The sequence below is a fragment of the Pogonomyrmex barbatus genome, unplaced genomic scaffold, assembly GCF_055798465.1.
Source record: "Pogonomyrmex barbatus isolate J1 unplaced genomic scaffold, ASM5579846v1 scaffold8, whole genome shotgun sequence".
In the NCBI taxonomy this organism is placed as follows: Eukaryota; Metazoa; Arthropoda; class Insecta; order Hymenoptera; family Formicidae; genus Pogonomyrmex; species Pogonomyrmex barbatus.
In genome coordinates, this window is record NW_028297182.1 from 5,191,727 (window position 1) to 5,210,895 (window position 19,169).

General features: G+C 39.6%; 1 protein-coding gene across 1 annotated transcript in view; it reads right to left on the reverse strand.

Annotated features, from left to right (window-relative positions):
* Positions 1-15,614, reverse strand: part of LOC105427721 (transcription factor hamlet) — a 79,670-nt gene extending 64,056 nt beyond the window's left edge. Inside the window, exon 1 of the mRNA XM_089083657.1 lies at positions 12,960-15,614. Coding sequence (XP_088939783.1) covers positions 12,960-12,996 — 37 coding nt within the window. The 5' untranslated portion in view covers positions 12,997-15,614. The remainder of the gene's footprint in view (positions 1-12,959) is intronic.
* Positions 15,615-19,169: the final 3,555 nt, after the last annotated feature.

A 19,169-nucleotide genomic window follows, 5' to 3' on the forward strand; every position in this document is an offset into this window, starting at 1 on the left:
ATCGAGCGGCTGTGTTCGTGTAAGAATCCACGAAGAGCCATTTGTTTTATGACTCGAGACAATTGAACGGCGTTTAGTGGTCGGCCGAGCGATAAACCGGATATCTTTACGGCCGCTATGCGAATTCTAATCCTCCCCTGTTCGTCTATCTGCATTTGTACATGCTTGTGATTATGATTACATATAGCGAGGACTTTTTTTCTTTTCTCACAATGCACACCTGCGATGCAATCGTAAACTAGAAACCAAGTCGGAAACTTGGACAATTATCTTTAATAACATATATATATATATACATACACTTTAATAACATATATACAAATAACATATGTCACGTATTTATTTTATATAATTTATAATTTTACAATTTTATTTTCAACTCAACTTTTACTATAGCTACTTAATATCTATTATCACTGCAAAATAAAACTATATCGTAACTAACAACTATATCATAACAACACTGCCTTCGATAATGTAAAGAAAAGTTTTGGCACGTTTTTAAGCGAGAACGTGAGGGAATCAGTGAAATATAAAGACATGCGTGTGCATTCCGTGATTCCACGGGGAGAACCTATTTCGAACTTGTTTCGATTTGCCGCGCGTATTGATTTCCGTTCAGTTGTCACCTAAAGACGTGACAGGTTGGAATAATAGTTGAGAGAGTACGTAAACGTTTTGCAGAAACAAGAGTCATCCAAAGTGACTGGTCCATTATTGTAATATATGCGGAAGGCGAAAGGGTAATTTCACGCGTCTACTACTGACTGTCATCGGAGCGGAACGCGACATAACCAGACCAAGCAGTCGCTCAAAGCGATATAAATTCTCGACGGAGACGGATTATATATAAAACGCGTAGACAAATATACGAAGTAGACTATAATAATTTCTTCCTTTTGCCTAATTTTTTTTCCTTTCATTTTTTCCATTTATTCGATTCAATTCAATTAATATTTCAGCAAAGCATTCGCACACGCGCGCGCGCGCGATTATATAATTACGTTGCAATATTTCGCAATCGCCCAATTGTATCGCAACACACGCGAATAAAATTGCTAAATCAACGTCAACGTTTTCACTCGACTATACGGATATACGTGGAAATCGAGAAACGACACTCGAAATCGAATTCCACGCTGCTCGCGTATCCCTAACGCTTTAGAAGAGCATTACCCTCTTGCGTCGAGCTCCGCAAGGATAAAATAGACGCAACAGTGGTGTACGTGCCTCGAAACGGCAACATATTTCTCGTGGCCACGTGTTTGTCCGTTTCTTTGTCATTCTAAACCATTTTAAATATTATATGATGCGTGGAGTCCCGAACATCGAGATCCCGGAGACAAAATATTCGGTCGTCAAAAGATCTCAGGTTCTCGCAGTTATTAGCGATAAATAACAATATAGAGTTACAAAAAAGTTTTGCACGAAAAAAATATATTCCTTCTATTTTTGCTGTTACCTGATCATTCACTTCTGAATTACCTCAAAACTGCAATTGTCTATTTCAAATTTATTTTATTTATATAAAAATAATTTTTATTTCAATAAAAAAAAAACATAGAATTGGTTATGGTTAAAAATTTAGAATAATGCTCATAGCGTTGATCCATAGAAGAAAATAATTATTTAATAATTATTAGTTAAATAGAGGTAACGAAAAAAGAGGTCTTTGACTTTGTAGGTTCTCAGCGTCTGCTTAATTCCCGTAATATCTTGTAAGTTAATGAAATTAATACTCGAGATAATGTAAGTACACTGAATAACATTGATCAAAAGTGCTCTTAGGATCCGACATAGCCTTTATAGATCACTGAAGTATCGTGATAAAAAAAAGAAGGTTCTCGAACTATTAACAACATATATTAGAAATACCATTTTTAATTAATAATATATCAATTATGCGAATTATTATAATTATATTAGATAGTTGTTAGTAAAAAATATGGAATTATTTTTGCACTTTCTATATGTGTGTCAGTTTCTTATACTCTTCATTAGATTTTTTTACATCACGTAAGCGAGAGAGTCAAATGCTTTTCTCTATTTACATTTCCAAAACTGTAAAAGCGATACCTCGGATACGTCACGATACCTAAACAACTATTACATACCGCTGCTGGACTGATCGTAAAATCGCGTCGCTATATCGATAAATCTTTCAGACCTGTCTAAACACGATCTATATACGATCCTGCACCAATGACTTCTTTCTTATCCAAAACGATCGAAATATGAGACTCTATCGCAACAACAGCGTACATCGTTTCTCTACATTCCACAATAGATATTGGTACAGATATACAGATAAACTGCATTATCAGTAAAAGTATTTAAATTTGAGGACTAGAATGTTGACAGCAAATAAGTTACTCAATCACTTAAAGCATCTGGAAACACTTTGTACGATCTATCGAATTTACAATTAACACGGTAATTCCTTTGAAATTTATTGAATTCTGCAACTTTATCTTCAAATGTCAAATATCAGAAATTTTACAATGAAAAACGTTCGGTGACGTTAGGGGAGTGTTGACGCGTAAAGTAAAGAGTATTTAAATGACTGCGACTCGTTCGAGCTCTGATGTTAATTCTCGTCCCAGTCATGTTACGTGATTTAGCAAAAGGGTAACAATCACGGTTAAAAGAAAAGCCCTGTGGTTAGCTGCTTTCCAATAAACGGCATCATGCGCCGGTGCGCCGCGATTCTCCCAAGGCAGCGCGTTAATCACAAGCCTCGCATCATGCAATGCAGGTGCAGCGTGATGCAGCCGACAACGTGGCGGTGCGCTAATGCGATAGACGTGCTGGAAGAGGGAGGAGGCTGGCGTTGTATGTACGGGTGGATTGCATGAAGAGCGCGCGCGAGAACTTTTCCTCCTTCTTCGACGTTGTCGCAACGTCGTCGACTAGAAGTGGTAGCGCAGGGGTGACGAGCGAGTTCGCCGAAGGCGCGGGGCGAGAGAGAGGAGAGAGAGAGAGAGAGAGAGAGAGAGAGAGAGAGAGAGAGAGGGGTAACTGGAAGAGGGAGAAGGAAAAAAAGGAGAAAATCTGTAGAGCTAATTCGCGTGCGAGATAACACGCCGAGCATGGTGAGGTGGTGTGCGCTATCGTCGAAATGGTCTCCGTCGAGTCACGGAGGGAGTTGGTCAGGGCAGGGAAAGGCCACTGTCGACTTATGCCAGAGGGTGGTAAGATGATCTTATCGTGCGCTCTCTCTTTCCTTTCCACCTTCTTCTGTTAGTCCACCTTCGTTCCTTTCACCGCGTCTTCTCTCTCTCTCTCTCTCTCTCTCTCTCTCTCTCTCTCTCTCTCTCTCTGCCGTTTCCCTTCTCCCCCTCCCCCCTTTCACAATCGCCTCTTCTCTTTTTCCCACTCTTACGGTAACTACCTTTACGCCCTCTCACCCCTGATGACAATATCGCGTGGCCACTGAGATAACCACTCATGTCATTCCTACATCGACTACCTACTTCTTGGTTCCGACCACCACCGGCGGCCACCACGAATGAGTCCGGCACGAGCGGCACCTCCGTCCCCATAGGGACACTTTTATGTTGCACGAGAGCCGAGTACACGCTCGCAGGCCGATTGTCATCGGGAAAATCTTACGCGCGTCTTGGGTAACACCGCCGATCGATAGAGGCACGAAAACCGGGCTTATTAAATTACGCGACACAACAGTCGACCGATTCTACAATCACCAGATATGCTCTGCCTTCCTGCTCAAAATTGTGCAAGCATGAATTTGCTTAAAAATATCACAACAGAGTAGATCGATTGCGTTGACTCGGCGGATATGTAGCGTGCATTGCTAAAATATACGCGAGGCTGATAAGTTAAGAATGACGCTAGTGCCTACATCGCGTTTAGCAGTGTGTGTGTGTGTGTGCGCGTATTACTTTATCCATTTTTCAATAAATCGATCGAGGCGTCGATTCGATCACGATCTTTGCTATTCTGGCCCAGTTTAGTAGAAATCGTCGCTGACCAGCCGTGAGCGACGGCAACGTTGATGAGCGTAAGTAGTGGTGGTCGTGGCGGAATGACGTCGCGGGAAATGAGACTCGTAAAGCAATGCCAGACACGCGAGCCACTCCAAAGGGTGCTCGGGTCTCCCTTCTAACTCGAAGACACTCGTACATTTACAACGCTTTTCTCTGTACGTTCGCCTTTCCACTTCCGTTTCGTCAAACGCTTTTATCGTCCGATCGGGTCTGTCAATCCGCCGATAAATGCGAATATAAGTTCGTGACTAGAAAGAATGCAATGTGGATAGGAATAAATAAGCATAACATTACCATTTCATATAATGTTCATCTCAATAACATCTTAATAAGACAAAGCTATTAGGGATATACGTCTCAATTAGAAAATTTCTTTCTCTCTTAGAAATTCGTTATGTAAAGAAGTGCATTGTGCGGTGCATTTGTGAAAAATGTGTAATAACGACCGATTGTAACATTGTAATAATTTTTACAGGTTATTTGCATTCATCTAACATTATTTTTTTATCTCGACATTTTTCTATGGACACACTAGTTTTGATTTATTTTAACAGAGATACGCGAGAGATACGCGACGCCCTAAAAGTTTATCGCGACACTCGCACGACAGCCGACCGCTATTCTCTTATCTTATTTCATATTCCCAGAGACAATTCCGAGAGATGCGAGATATCAGCGCGAGAGACAAAACGACGAGACGATCGTCTTTAATGATCGGCGGCTCATGCGTGGACACGCGTGCTCATCCGCTACGGTTCCGTTCGGCTCTTTCTTCTTTCCGTTGTCCTCCTCCCAAGACTCGTTTTCTTCGCGGCACTCTTCATGGTTCTTGCGGCACGTAAGGCATACCGGGAACCGAGCGAGATAAAGGGGGATTCCGAGATTTAATAACCTCGTCAACAATAATGCACGCTGACACGACGCATTATGCGCATCCATTACCACGACGTGGCTAAAAGCGTACCATCGGCTTCGTCGATGCTAATTCTACAGTCATTATCGACGCCATTATCGCCGCAGAAGCTGGCGCAGCCAACACTTCTGCAGTCTTGATCCGAGTGGTACCACTTTACGAGTTACAACGCGAGGAGATTGTCGCCGATTCTTGCCCACTAAGAAGCTTTCTTCCTCACTCCGTATCTCCTCTTTTTTCTTCCTCTCTCTCACACTTTTTTTATTTCTTTAACTGTCAAAGAAAAATTATTAAGCTCTAATCTTCCTTTAAATATCTCATTAACGATAATTAATTTTTTTACTTCATGTTATGTCTTTATTTGTAAATATCTCGTAAAAGATTTTATTTTAAAATATCAATACCGAACTACTTTTTATGGTAAACTACTTTAGCAATTTTGCAATTACTGCATCGAATGAAGCGGAGGCGCCTATGTTACTACTCGAGCTATTTCACGACTCAATAGCGCGAAGTGCAGCATGTATCCAGGGGCACAAACTTATTTGAAATTGATCCTGAATATATAGAAAATTAAAAAATTATTTTACATACAGATTTAATGTAATATACAATGTAATATACAATGTGCTGCAATAATTCTATATGATAAGAAAAAAGTGATTCTAGGTAATATACGTCCATTCGACCGTTACATAATAAATTAGTAAAAGCTGACTGATCTTATGCTATTTTCAAGAAATTATGATTTGCATCTTTAATACCATCCATCTTATTTTCTCCATTTTTTTCTTTATTTAATCGTTGCATTTAAAATAAAAATGTGGAACGATCGCGAGCATTGATTGGCAAAAATCGTGAGGTAAGTTACATATACTGACGGACGTGTATTTATCAAACAATCGGCTGTTACAGGAGAAAAGATCCCGATGCAGGACGAATGTCTAATTAGATGATTAATTGTTTAATTGCAAACTTGCGGGCAACAATGGCGTCTTATCGCCAGTGCGTGCTCCCAATAACAACACTCGTTACGTTGTCGGATTAATACAGCTCGGAGGATATCGCAATACAGATCTATCAAAGCAAATGTGACCGTTTAGTGTACAAAGAAATACAGATTAAAATATTGCATTACACAATCGTGAAAATATCAATATTGTGTTATTATTATATTTATTTCAATATTATATCGAAAATATTTATCATTTTCATATGTGTGTGTGTGTGTGTGTGTGTGTGTGTGTGTGTGTGTGTGTGTGTGTGTGTGTGTGTGTGTGTGTGTGTGTGTGTGTGTGTGTGTGTGTGTGTGTGTGAATACGTATATATTGTATAATTTTTTATACATTTTTGTTCAAAAATAATAAATTTCTAGTGTACTATGATTACGTAGCCGAAAATATATCTTCATATTAAAAAAATGATAAATCTTTTTTGTTTGAATATGTTCTTATATAAGTAATTGTGTTCTTTTAGTAATTAATATCTTTCTTAATAAATATCATTTTTATACAAAATTGTTGCATTTTTTTTCTAAATTGCAAGATAATTTGTATCCATGATATCTACGTTCATAGATTAGATACTCTCTACAATCGTCCATACAACTTTGGAAATACTACCACATCGTACGATCGATTATCGACGTCAGTGTTGAAAGCGTTTACACTACGTATAAAGATCTGGCCGCCTCAGTCCGTGCGTATTTGTCCGTCATGCCTGATTGGCTGCATTTGTTTCCAGCCGGACTGATTGCATTCCCTGCCGGAAATGGCAAACAAATGACAGACGTAGGCAAAACGAACGTTAATCGGTGACGGCGAATGTGCGGAAGGAAAGAACCGACGTGAACTCGTGAAAATATTGACGAGCGGCTTGAGGAAGGAGGAGACTTAAAAGAAAAGTGTAAAAAGGAAATCCGAGGCGTAGGAATGATTGTTCCAAGTTTCTGTTATCGGATTCTGCATAACCACGCTCGGTTTTTCGAGGAAGCATTTGTGTTAGAATTCCAGCTTGCGTCGCTGGAATCGATCACGTCCGGCTCGCCAATGAATGTTTAAGCTACTCTTTCAGAAGTGACGTCACGTCGAATTAGAGTTTGATATCGATACTATTGCGCGTTTGACGAACCCTCAACAGACGGGTTATGTTTACGGCATCAGTTTTATCTACGTCAGCATTTACTTCTTATTTAAGATGCCGGGATTTCCATTTAAGCGTATCATGACATAATACAAATGAAAAAAAGATGATTTAATCATTAAATTGCGTCAGTATTATTTGTCTGTTTACTTATTAATTTTTTAACGTATCTTAATATTAATTTTATAGTTAATTGTCCGTTATTTATATAAGATTAAATCTATATGCTACTTTATCAGCCATGTTTATTAGAAAATTGTAACTGAATATCTATAATTTAAAAATTAAAAAAAAAATAAATATTTTTTTAACAAAGAAAAATTTTAATAAATTTTTAAATAAATCGAGTTCTTGTGTAATTTAAATATAAACTTAAATATGCTTTCCTCTTTAGTTAAAGATATATTCCTTCAATCCCAACATATATGTATTTCATTAATATATTTTATCAATGCATATTGAATATTATCATTTCACAATTGCCTATCAATTGAAAAGAACCTTTTTCACAAACAAAAAAATATTATCGACTTGGCAGGATAACAAAACCTTTTTTGAAAACAGAGAATGCATCATCATCTCATTATACTCGGCTTTACGAGGCGATCGACTCGCGATCGACCATTCCCGTTAGTAATTCGTCTAAGCATTTATTAACATCAAGTCGTGTCGTAAAACGTAAGTGCACGAGCTGCCTGACGTGCTTGTCACACACGACACAACGTGAAACGTGATAAAGTATTTAGCCGAGACCTGCAGAGCATAGTACACGCAGTTGCCAATTAAAAGCCGTACCAGCGAAACGAAACGGAAGACAATCTGTGATCTGGCGATGATTGATATATCGCGCCATAATTTTTTAATCGTGCTTGCTGCCTGCGGTAGTCCCTGAAGTTTGTTCAGCGTTAGACTTGCACAATGATAACGCCACTGTCCCAAAGCGCAGAAAAAAATGGCTATTTCTTTTTTTTTTAATTTTAAAGATAAAAATTATTAAATGGTTCTGAAACAAATAAAACTGAGCAAGAGAGTACACGATGTCTTTAAATAAATTTTGCGAGAGGTAAATTAAGCAATTTGCAGTTAGAAGCCGAATGCTTGAGTTTCATTAAATTTCCAAATCTGCCTCTCTCGAATTACCTCTCCAATATGATTCATTATTCCTTCTTCTTTCTATAATCGCTTCGTCTTCGCATTATGTTCGTCGCATACGTTGATATAATACGCCGTAAAAGTTTGTCCGTCGTAATAGAAAAGGAGAAGATATCGTACGACCGTAACCAATTGATCAGCTGCTCAATTGTTCCACCGCCTAATTCGTTTGTCGTATGAGATGATTTCGAGATTTAAAAATAAATAGCCCGCGTAATGACTAATCACTATTATATATATTATATGTTTTTACATAAAAAAATAGTTGAAATATTGCGTCACTATATGTATTACTGATACTGTAAGTTCATTATTATATATGAGATTTTGTAATCTTTTTTTATCATAAAACAGTTCAGAAATGCCAAAAAAATCTTTAGCGCCTTTAGTTTCAGAAACTTCCGGAATTTCACAATGTAATGTATAAACTGGCCGAGAACAATTTGTGATATTATCTCTAAGAATCTAAATTATCACTCAGGAAGCCAAAGTTTTTTTTATGAAAAATTAATAATCACCAAAATTTATTGGCAAACCATCCTCTATGATTAATCAGTATGTATCGATCAAGTTGGATTTTCTTTACCAATTCACGTAAGTAATTATAAGATAATAAAACTTTAACGTAATAATAATTTCGGATTTGACAATATTGATAATATTAATTGCTTTGCATGTTTTAAAGAAAATGTAAGAAACCACCAAGATCATGAAAGAAGACATTCTTAATTGAATCTATCTAAGGAGCAAGGAGACAGTAAGAAAAAAGGAGAAAAAGAAGAAGAGATGGGATCCGTTGTGGCTGGAGTCTCCCGCAGAACGAGAATGGACTGACCTACCTTAGGATCATCCGATCTATTCATACTCTTCATTCAATCGTGCTCTCTCTCAGGATGCGAGACAAAAGCGGCGATGAAACAGAACTCCCACCCCCCCTACTCCTCCCACGTATTCCGTGCGTTGTGTTTCTTTAGCTTTGTCTCCTCTCGGATACGACTTCCGGTGCCGCGGTTAGATGCGACTCTCAATGGGATGATGCGTCTTTCAAACCCGCGGTAGGTAGGTGGATTCCGCGATTATTCCTGGCGGTCTGGAGAGAGAGAGGGTCCTCTTCTTTCCGCTTCCTATCAGTTTCACGAATTTCCCGTTTCGTCTCGCGTGCATAATACGCATCGCGCTCATCAGAGAGAAAGAGGAAGAAAGAGATACTTGCATCGATCTCGAACGAGATAAATCTCGAATTCGAGTTGTATATATTATTTTCAATGGTTATTGAATAAAAAATACATATTTAAAAATAAAATAAAATACAATTACATAAAATGTTTTTATAAAATATATATTTCTTCTCGAAAGTACATAAATATTTTTGCATATAATTTCTATAAATGGAACATTTATAATACAATTATAAAATAATACAATTATAAAATGTAAAAATATAATGCGTAAGCTTAATTATTAAACTTAAATATAAAATATTAGTACAACTGAATGTATTCATCTCTTTAACGGTTATATAAAATAAAGTCACATTTATCGCTAAAAATTAATTTATAATTTTCAATGTTGTATACTAAAAAAAAATCGTCTTTGTGCGTATCGCTCTTCCTTTTCTCTCTTGAACGTCATATTTTCACAAAATTGTTCACGGCAACAAAGGATTCAATTGGGCTATTATTTTACCAACTTGTGAGTACTATCAACTTAAGCATTAATTTAAGGGATTTTAGATTTTACAGATTATAAGATCCGTTTGAGAGCATATGTTTTCATCGGTAAAATCGATGGATAGCACTTACGTCATAATAAATTCCCTTTCCATCGAACCGTGGAAAAAGAGTTTATTATAACGTAAGTGCTATAGACTAACAATAAGTGTATTGCGTGTATAAGCTGACTGTCGAAAATATCAGTGCACAAACTGCAGCCTTTTATCGTTAAAACTTTTAACAAACATTTATTATTGAACTATATTAAATAAAAATGTTTTTCTAAACAATTCTCTAAATTAATATTGGGATAAGGATATATTTTTAAAAATTCACGAGAGATGGCGAGAGAAATCTTAATAATTTTATAACATATGGGAATATGGTTTTGCAATTTAAATAATTCTGATTTTCGATTAGATGAAAAAAACGTACCGCGCTTCTACTTTCCATTTCTTGAATCTAGTCGCCCTAAGAGAGCCAGAAGCGAGGTTAATAATAAATTCCGCGCAGCAACATGCCAGAAATAAATGCAAGTCAATGGTTCATGCTAGAGGTAGCCTCGATGTTTCCGTCTTTATGCGCTGCACTGTCATTGTCCTTTCGTCGCGCTGAGAAAAAATATCGGTATATCTCGTTGTAATCAATCGTTGAAAATTTATTCCGTACCATTCAGGATACAACAATAAATTAATGTCGGCATGTTAGCGCGAACGAATCTTTTATAGACCAAACGATGCTGTATTGTTAACCAGCGTACAAAGGGAGATCGATTCGCACTTTTGTCCGACAAGCTTGTCAATCCAATATTTATTTCCTTTCAAAATTTCATTTTTCCGATGACGTAACGGCGGGATTTAATTCAAATCTCAAAAAAATTGATATGACACATCTCTGATATCAAGTCAAACGAATAGAACGAAAGTCGCTGACGGATGAACGACGGACGATCTCAAAATATTAAAAAGTCTATCTAGTAAAACTTGTAAAACGCGATCGATACGAGCGGGATTTGTCTCCCACGCTGAGACCCCGAGAGACACGTTGAAAGAATTGTAAACATTCGCGTCGGCCAACGATGGGCGGGACTTTCGAAAGCGAGGAGGTGGAATAGCGGCGAGAGGACGAGCAGAGACAAGACAGGAAAAGAAGGCACGCGATATCGACGTTGCGCTGATGCGCCAGCGCGAGAACCGCCTACTCTTCTTCACACATTGTGATCCTCATCGTGTGTCACCACCGGCGACATCACGGACAATGACACGTTTCGTCGTTCGCGACGTCGTTATCGGAAATTTACGCCGCGGTCAATTTCGCGAGCGAACCAATCGGCTGGTCGCGTCGCCGATCTCTCGAATGGCCATTATTACACAGGGGATAAGACGATGTGGGCGATAACGAGTTGTTATCGAAATTTTATATTCCCACGTCGTAGTTTCTGCCGAAAGTACCGTTCGACGATTCAACGCGGAAGACATTTTGCGTACACTTTAACTAAGGAATCGAAATACGTCGAAGTTGATGCAGATTTAGATGATGATTTGTTTATTTGATAAAATCGATAATTTATGGAATTTATCTTTTCTGACGCGATTGACGGGGGTAAAAGCAGAAACAATTGTGGAAAAGCTATAACTATTACGGTACTTAGTATATTTGGTACACGTTTTAAAGTAATCGAGAGAGAGCTAATTGCAGTTGCGGGTGTAAAAAATTAAATGCATTGTACGCATAGGGTTTGTCACGCGATCAATATGTCAAAAATAAAATCTGTCAAACGATCGTAGGTAATATCGCGAAGTCTCTCAACTTGGCTAAGACACAAGCTCGTTTTGCAACAGCGGAGTCTCGAAAATGAGTTTTATATAGTACTCATGCATGGTATGCTTTTATTGCCTCGTTAAATAAGTTCCGCGGAAAGACTCGTAATGTCTTCCGTTCTAGTATAGCAGTTTCCAGGAGCACGATGGAATTGAGTTTCATTTCTGATTCCTGTTATCGATCATGAAGATTCGCCAGCAGTTGTATCGAATTGCTCATAAAAAAATTGATAGACATTTAAATTATAGATATATTTTGATAGCAACCCTTTAAACAAGCGCGCACACTAATCTCAATTCATTTCTTTAAGACTTAATGCGTTTATTATAAATAAATTAATTTTAATCAGGTCGATAAATCTTCGATGTCGAAATCTATCAATGTAAATATAGCTACAAAATAATATAAAACAATAGAGAGATAAATATTAACAAACGAAAAATATTTAAAATGTAATAAAAATCATTTGTATAATAATATAATATTAGAAAAATAATAATAAAATAAATGTAAAATTTATTATTTTATAATAAAGGAAATACATATTTTGCGTTAAGTAAGTGTAAATATGACATAAAACAGATCTTGAATACAAAAAGAATAAAAAATTGATTAAAATTACAATATTAGAACTTTGTGTTTAAGAAAATAAAAATAATATTATTTTTTAAAATTTCATTATTATTGTTTACCTGTAACGAGAAAATGTGTCATATACCGTTTGCGATGCATAAAGTTTATATGAGAAATTAAAAAACTGCTACATACTTCTTGAAAGTGTTCTAAATGCTTCTATTCGTCAAGGTATACAAACAATTACAAGTAATTATAATCTTCTCTCGTATTTTCCTATCCGCATTTCTTGCGTGTAATTAAAATTATAAAACTCTGTGCAAAACAATGCATATGCATATCGACAGATTATTTCGCAGCATACAGACAATAATTTTGGAAAATATAAAATTATACTGTTTCGTTTTCCATTTGCAAAATTACAAAATTTCGTGTTATATTATTAGAATTACAAAACTATTCAATTTACCATTTATCTTTTCAAGATATCAATAATTCGCTCAAAAAAACAAAAAGTAAAATAAATAATTGCGTAATTTTGATGTTTTAGATGTTAGATTTTTTTAAATACATTAATCGTATATATTAATTTATTGGTATACGTATCGCTAATGATGCTGAATGAGAATCGCTACTTACCCTGTGCCAGTCTTCTCGCCACCGGCTTGGATCTCATCGCTGCACGACGGGTGGCGAACTCGAAAACAAAACACTAACTGTAAGAACGTCGCTGACGGTCCTCCGAGCCATGCGAGTTTATGCACCGGTTTATTATCCTGTCAATCGGTTCACGCTGTCCGCCCCCACCCCTCTCGAATCGTCAATCGGTTATCGCGACGCGCGAGTGGATAGCTTCACTCTCGATCAGTCGCGAAAACGAAAACGATCGAGAGGTAGTTCGCGACGCTCAGGCACGTATACCGGACACATACCGGACGACGGTAGCGCGTTAGAGAGGGTAGTCCGCGCTGCGGCCGACTTCCGGTACCGGACCGCGACCGGTTGCGTCCTCTTCCTCCGTTTCCTCCGACGGCGGCGAAAGAGAGAGAGATCGGTCGGTCCGTCCGTCCGGCTGGGATCCTGACGCACGTCGGATCTGTCCTCCGACAGCGCGGAGGAGGCTTCTCCTGTCCTTCGCGTCTCCTCCTTCTCCGCCACCTTGTCCTCCACCCTCGCGACGCTCTCCCTCTCTCCGCAACCGAGTTCCCCGCAAGGCCTCCGCCACCCGCCCCCTCTCTCACCCTGTCTCCGCGTTTGCCTGTTTCTCCTCTCCTTACACCTCCGTCTCGTTACACCTCCTGCTCTTCCGCCCTCTTCTGCCTCCTCTTCATGTCGCTACCGGTACCACTACCACTATCCGTGGACACTACCACCGCCGCAGCGGCGTCGACGACGCCTCCTCTTCCGCCTTCTCCTGGCCTTCCCCACCTGCGGAGTCGACCTGGTGGCTTCCCCACCACCTAGGCGACCCGGCTCCGCTGTCCACCAATGATCAGCGGCTGTCTCTCCTCCGCGGTGCGAATCGTGCACACGGCAGCTCTCGCGACCTCTCGCCTCTTCGCGCTCCTGGATTTCTATCCTACCTGCCTCTCCGTTGGCCGCTTATACGATCTCGCTCGGCGGCGGAAGATGCTGGAGACCGTTCAGCTACGAATCTCACGTACTCATCAATAATGAGACGCACCAATAAAGAGACACTCTCGATCGATCCTTCTCTCTCCAGTAGAAACTTCCTCTCCAGTTCCGTAGCTTTTCATTCATGTTTTCCATAGGATTGTCATCCTCATATTTCCTCGTAGAATCCTCGTAGAATGCTTACAAATTTGAGCATCAATGAAACTTAACGTGTGTTACTTGAAATTGATATCAATGCTAGATGGTATTTCGTAATATATACACACACACACATATAGATTGACTTGAAAACGTAACTTGAAAAAAATCTAATTAATGTCGTTAAATCTTTTATCTAAAAGACTTTATGCACAAAATGTAGCAAGCTAAAGATCATTCTCATTTTTTATTCTCATTTGCGTTCTCATATGATGGAAGAATTTACTATATAATCAAATACAATCTGATTCGATATCATGGATATTACATATTAAAAATACTTCCATCACGTCTCTCTGATATATCCAGTTGACTCGTTTTACATAAGCCTGTACTGTTTGATAAAAATATCATATATCGTATCGTTCGATTTCTCGATGTCCATGTAGTATCTGATTTCGTTGCATCTCTTCTTACGTCTGCTCGAACGGCAGCATCCGTTAGGAACAGGTGTTCGCAGGCTGCTTTCTCATTTGCTGACGATGCTGATTACTGATCGCCTTCGTGTCCAGCCGCTATCGCTGCCGATTGCTGACGTGTAGTCTGTACCGCTCCGATACGAAGTATTCACCACGTGCACAGATTACAAACATTCTTGTTCGATAAAGCTATCGCAAGAGTATTTGAATATTCATGTTTCGAATTGCCACGTCCGAGAAATTCTATTAACAATTTGGCAATTTTCGGAACAATTCTAATTTATTTTTCTTCAGTAAAACGTAGACGTGTGCGTGATTATTTTTATAAGTTACTATAATAATTTTTTTGTTTCCTTTCCATACGTAAAACAATATAAGAAAAGCTTTTATGTGCTTTACCTACCTATGTTAACCCCAATATATCACATATCACTATTCTCTTATGCATATTTATGTAATAAATATGTAAAAAATTCATGACACGCAGTTTACGTGAAAATCGTTGAGCAAAAATTGCAGTGCTCCGCGATCCTCTGTAGTCCTCTTTACGACATTAAAGTCATTCTTACAATGCTAATTTACACGTGGTTACACTCCAAAGACAGCTACAACCACGCTGTCGGTGAACACGTGGCAGCGGGCAGTATCGATTGATATTCCAGTTGATGCCCGAAATGTTGCGTTGTTTTATTGTTCGCGGCGAGAACTTTCGGCACTCCGATTTTGTATAATGTACAATACACCTAGTAAATTTGCGATGTCAAATTTACGATCCTCGTCGAGATCGATCATTAGTTTCGTGTCATCCGTTGACCCGTCAAGCGACTGGTTTCTCAACCGCGCGGTTCACGGAACGGTACATTTAAACAAACGGAGAGAAGATCAGGGAGACTATCCGGAGTGCGAAATCACGCCGCGACGACGTCGAACCCCGGCGGGCAACTCGCTTCACGCCAGCACTTCGACTTTGCATTTCTGGGTGCGTTTGCTCGACTAAGCGTTCCCTCCTTTCCGTCTTCGTCGCACCTGAACGCGACCTCCGACCCCACGAACGGTTGTTCGGCGCGAAACGCGCCCGCGCACCCTTCCGGGCGCAGCTCCGCCCTGCTCCTTCGTCCTTTCCGACCCAGGATCGCCTGCTCCTCATCCCGCTTTTTTTTTTACTTCCTCCCAGCTTTATCCCAGCCGCGTTCAAATTCGCGTTCGGATTCGAAGAAAACAATTTGCTCGAATGAAAATGAAATCATCAGTTTAGAGAATTATGATTGTTTCAATTGACTCAGGTAATCGGAACATAAAAATTTGCTCCGTTGCATCGTGCGTTTGAACGTCGTATAAAAAAAATTTAAAATTTTCTAAAGAAAATATACATGCCAATGTTATTTCTATACTTTAATTCTCAAGTATACAAAAATTATTTTCAAAATCGTCCGTTACTTGAAATTGTTTATAATTTCGTAAGTCTCTAAAATGCTTATATCAATAATAGTATTTACTACACACGTATAATAATAAAATGTAAATAATATCTTAATTTTACAAATTACGCAAGTAAATTGCCGACACGCTTTGATCAAATACGCGTGGATGCCATTTATGCGGAGTTTCTATTTACGAATACCTTAACGTTACGGCGAAAATGGCACCGAAACTTACCGAAAGAAACAAGAATAACCGAAATGTGCCGCTGCATCGTTTCCCGTTATAATTACGCGCGGTATGAGCTTCTCGAATCGTAAGGACTCGTTATTTTAACGAGAACTGGCTACAACTCGCGGGCGACCACGCTTATTGTCGACGGCTCGCCCGAAGTTCTTGGCTCTCGAATCGGCGGTGCGCGCGCGCGCGCGCGCGCGCGCGTGATGCAGAAATATCGCGGCAAACCGCGACCGCGGGCCGTCCGCCGCGGCGCAACACCGGCCGATGCGGGCGCGCGTTTATTTTCATCCTGGAAAATCGTAAAAGACCGCCGCGCACCGCCGTGTCCCGTGCGCCGTTGAAGAAACGACGAATACGAGCTTCCAGGGGTTACGGTTATCGCCGCGACTCGCTTGCTGCCAGATCAAAGGATCCAATCGTGCGGTTCGTTCGCGCCGATTCTATTTGCACGCGGTATTCTGCTGGGAGAATTATGAGCAAGCGTTGAGATTCGATCGAATGGCTCCAAATGAGATTCTCATGTGAGACCCTCGCGCATGGCGGTCCAAAAACGGATCTGAATCTTCAATGTAAGTGCGTGGCGCGAGAGAGAGAGAGAGAGAGAGAGAGAGAGAGAGAGAGAGAAAGAGTGACAATCTTATACTTATACGAATCGAATAATCAGTACACAGATGCCTTTGTTTGTACGACAGTGATCGCTTACGCAAGGAGACGCACGTATCGGACTCGAATAGAGTCAGCCGCTCGTTACGGATAAACGTTCCATCCAGCGCAGAATCGGAAGCGAGACAAATGATATTTATTACGTGCGGTTGGACTCGCTTCTTAGATCCTTGATCGGTGATTCGCGACGGATTAATCGAGGCCACCCGTTTGAACGTCGCTTGGATCGCCGTTTCATTGCGATTCATTTAACGAGTCATAAATCCCGCTCTTCTTAAATTTAAATCTGTGTAAAACGTAATCCTCAAATTATATGTGGGATAATTTATTTAGTGTTTATCTTAAAGTAAGGAGCAGTTCTAAAATAAAATTTTGAAATTAAATAAGTTTTGCAGAAGGAGTGAATTATCGTAATCTCATTGTTTCTTATCATTTAATGAAGCATGCCCGACTGCATGTCTCTTTTCACTGCCCAGCAGCAATTTCTGTATATTTTCACCCTCGTTGTAATTCCTCGTCTATTTTTCTGCGATATTCAACCGTCGGGGACCATTTCGCATATTCGCATCCAGTCTTCGTGCTCTTCCTCTTGCACCATCATTTTCCACTTCACCCCATAAACCGCTTCACTTTTCTCTTTCTCTCGGTCACCTCTCGCGTCACCTCTTTTCTTCGTGAGGCGCTCTTTGTTTCCCGTTGGACGTGCTCCACCCACGCTCGTGCATAAGTAAAAAACACGACTGAACACGAAGAGAGAGAGAGAGAGAGAGAGAGAGAGAGAGAGAGAGAGAGAGAGAGAGGTAGAAGTACGGAAAAAGAAAGGCATAAAAAAGAAAGAGGGAGAAAAGGAAAGGGTGGACCAGGTGGGAGGAGGATACGTGTGACTTCATAAGGCATCCATATTCAAATGGATATAGTATTACGTGTGCGTGCTGGTCGCGTTATGCATTCGCCGAGGAGAGGCAGGTGTTGGTCGTTGGTGTTGGTGAGGGTCAGCTCACACATGCGTGAGAGTATGCGTATCTGCGTGCGGCGAGAGCGCGCACGTTCTATGCGCGAATTGAATATGCTCTTGTCAGTGGCGTAGGAACGGGAGTGTCATGATCTCTGATAGATATCAGCATGTAGGCGACCCGACGATAGCATTAAACATCCATATTTATAAACCGTCCGTATATTTAATATGATTGAGAAAATGACGAAAAGGCAGTAATTGATAACTCTATTAAATAATTTAATGGTATGATAAGTATTTCACACATGCGTGATATTAATAAGGAAATAAATATATCGCTTGATCGATTAAGAAAAACAATTGAAAAACTTTATCGAACATGAATGCCTCGATGTTGAATATGTAACAGGGATGATTTCGAGAAGGAGAGCATTTGAGAAACGTTTCGTGTTCTCTGATTTAATGTATTCATGTCGACAAAGACAGAAACACTGGTTTCTTGAGACTGAAGATTTCTCGGAACGTGACATGCGGCCCTGCCATGCTGTGTACTCAGTATATTCAATTAATCTCCTTCCTGACGAGCCCTCCCAGCTTGGACTTTACGACCTTACGGCCGAAGAAAGGACTCGAAGAGCGCGCCGCGATCTGAGCGCGACTTTATGTCACATAAAAGATAGTCGTATGTATGCATTATTTGTTAAAAAAATGAGTACACGCAGATGTAATCTTTTGTTAGAGTTCTCTTAATAATAAAATCCTATTCCTTAATAAATATATTTTAAGTTATAATATTTTTTTTAGTAACAATTTTAACATACTATATATTTATCGAACTACTAATTTTATCAGAACTCCGCTGCGACAATTTGCAATTTTTCAACAGGTAAATGAACTGCAAGTGCCAGAAATATCTTTTTACAGATATTTCATTCACGCGGAAGAAGCATATGATTCGATTTTGGTCAAGGACCACCGAAATGACGAATGGAAGGGCCAGTTCTTTTTCGGAGTAATCCCATACAACCGTTCGCGATCTCAATATTATCGTACAGAAGGAGAAAGAAAGTCGACTCGACCGCTTTCATAGGAAGGAGTGAGATCGGCGGAAAGATGGAGGGAAAGTGCCGTTAACGGATGACGTATATTAGGGATACTCTGGTCGAGTAGGGTACCCAAGGATCCAGGACCCTCCCTGTCCTTTCGCTGGCTATAAAAACCACTCGCCTTCCTCCTCGACCCTTAGCTAAGAGGCCAATCCTCCCTACCACCCTTATCGATCTGCAAGGAATGTGCGTTTGGTTACTTTTTGACTTGCGG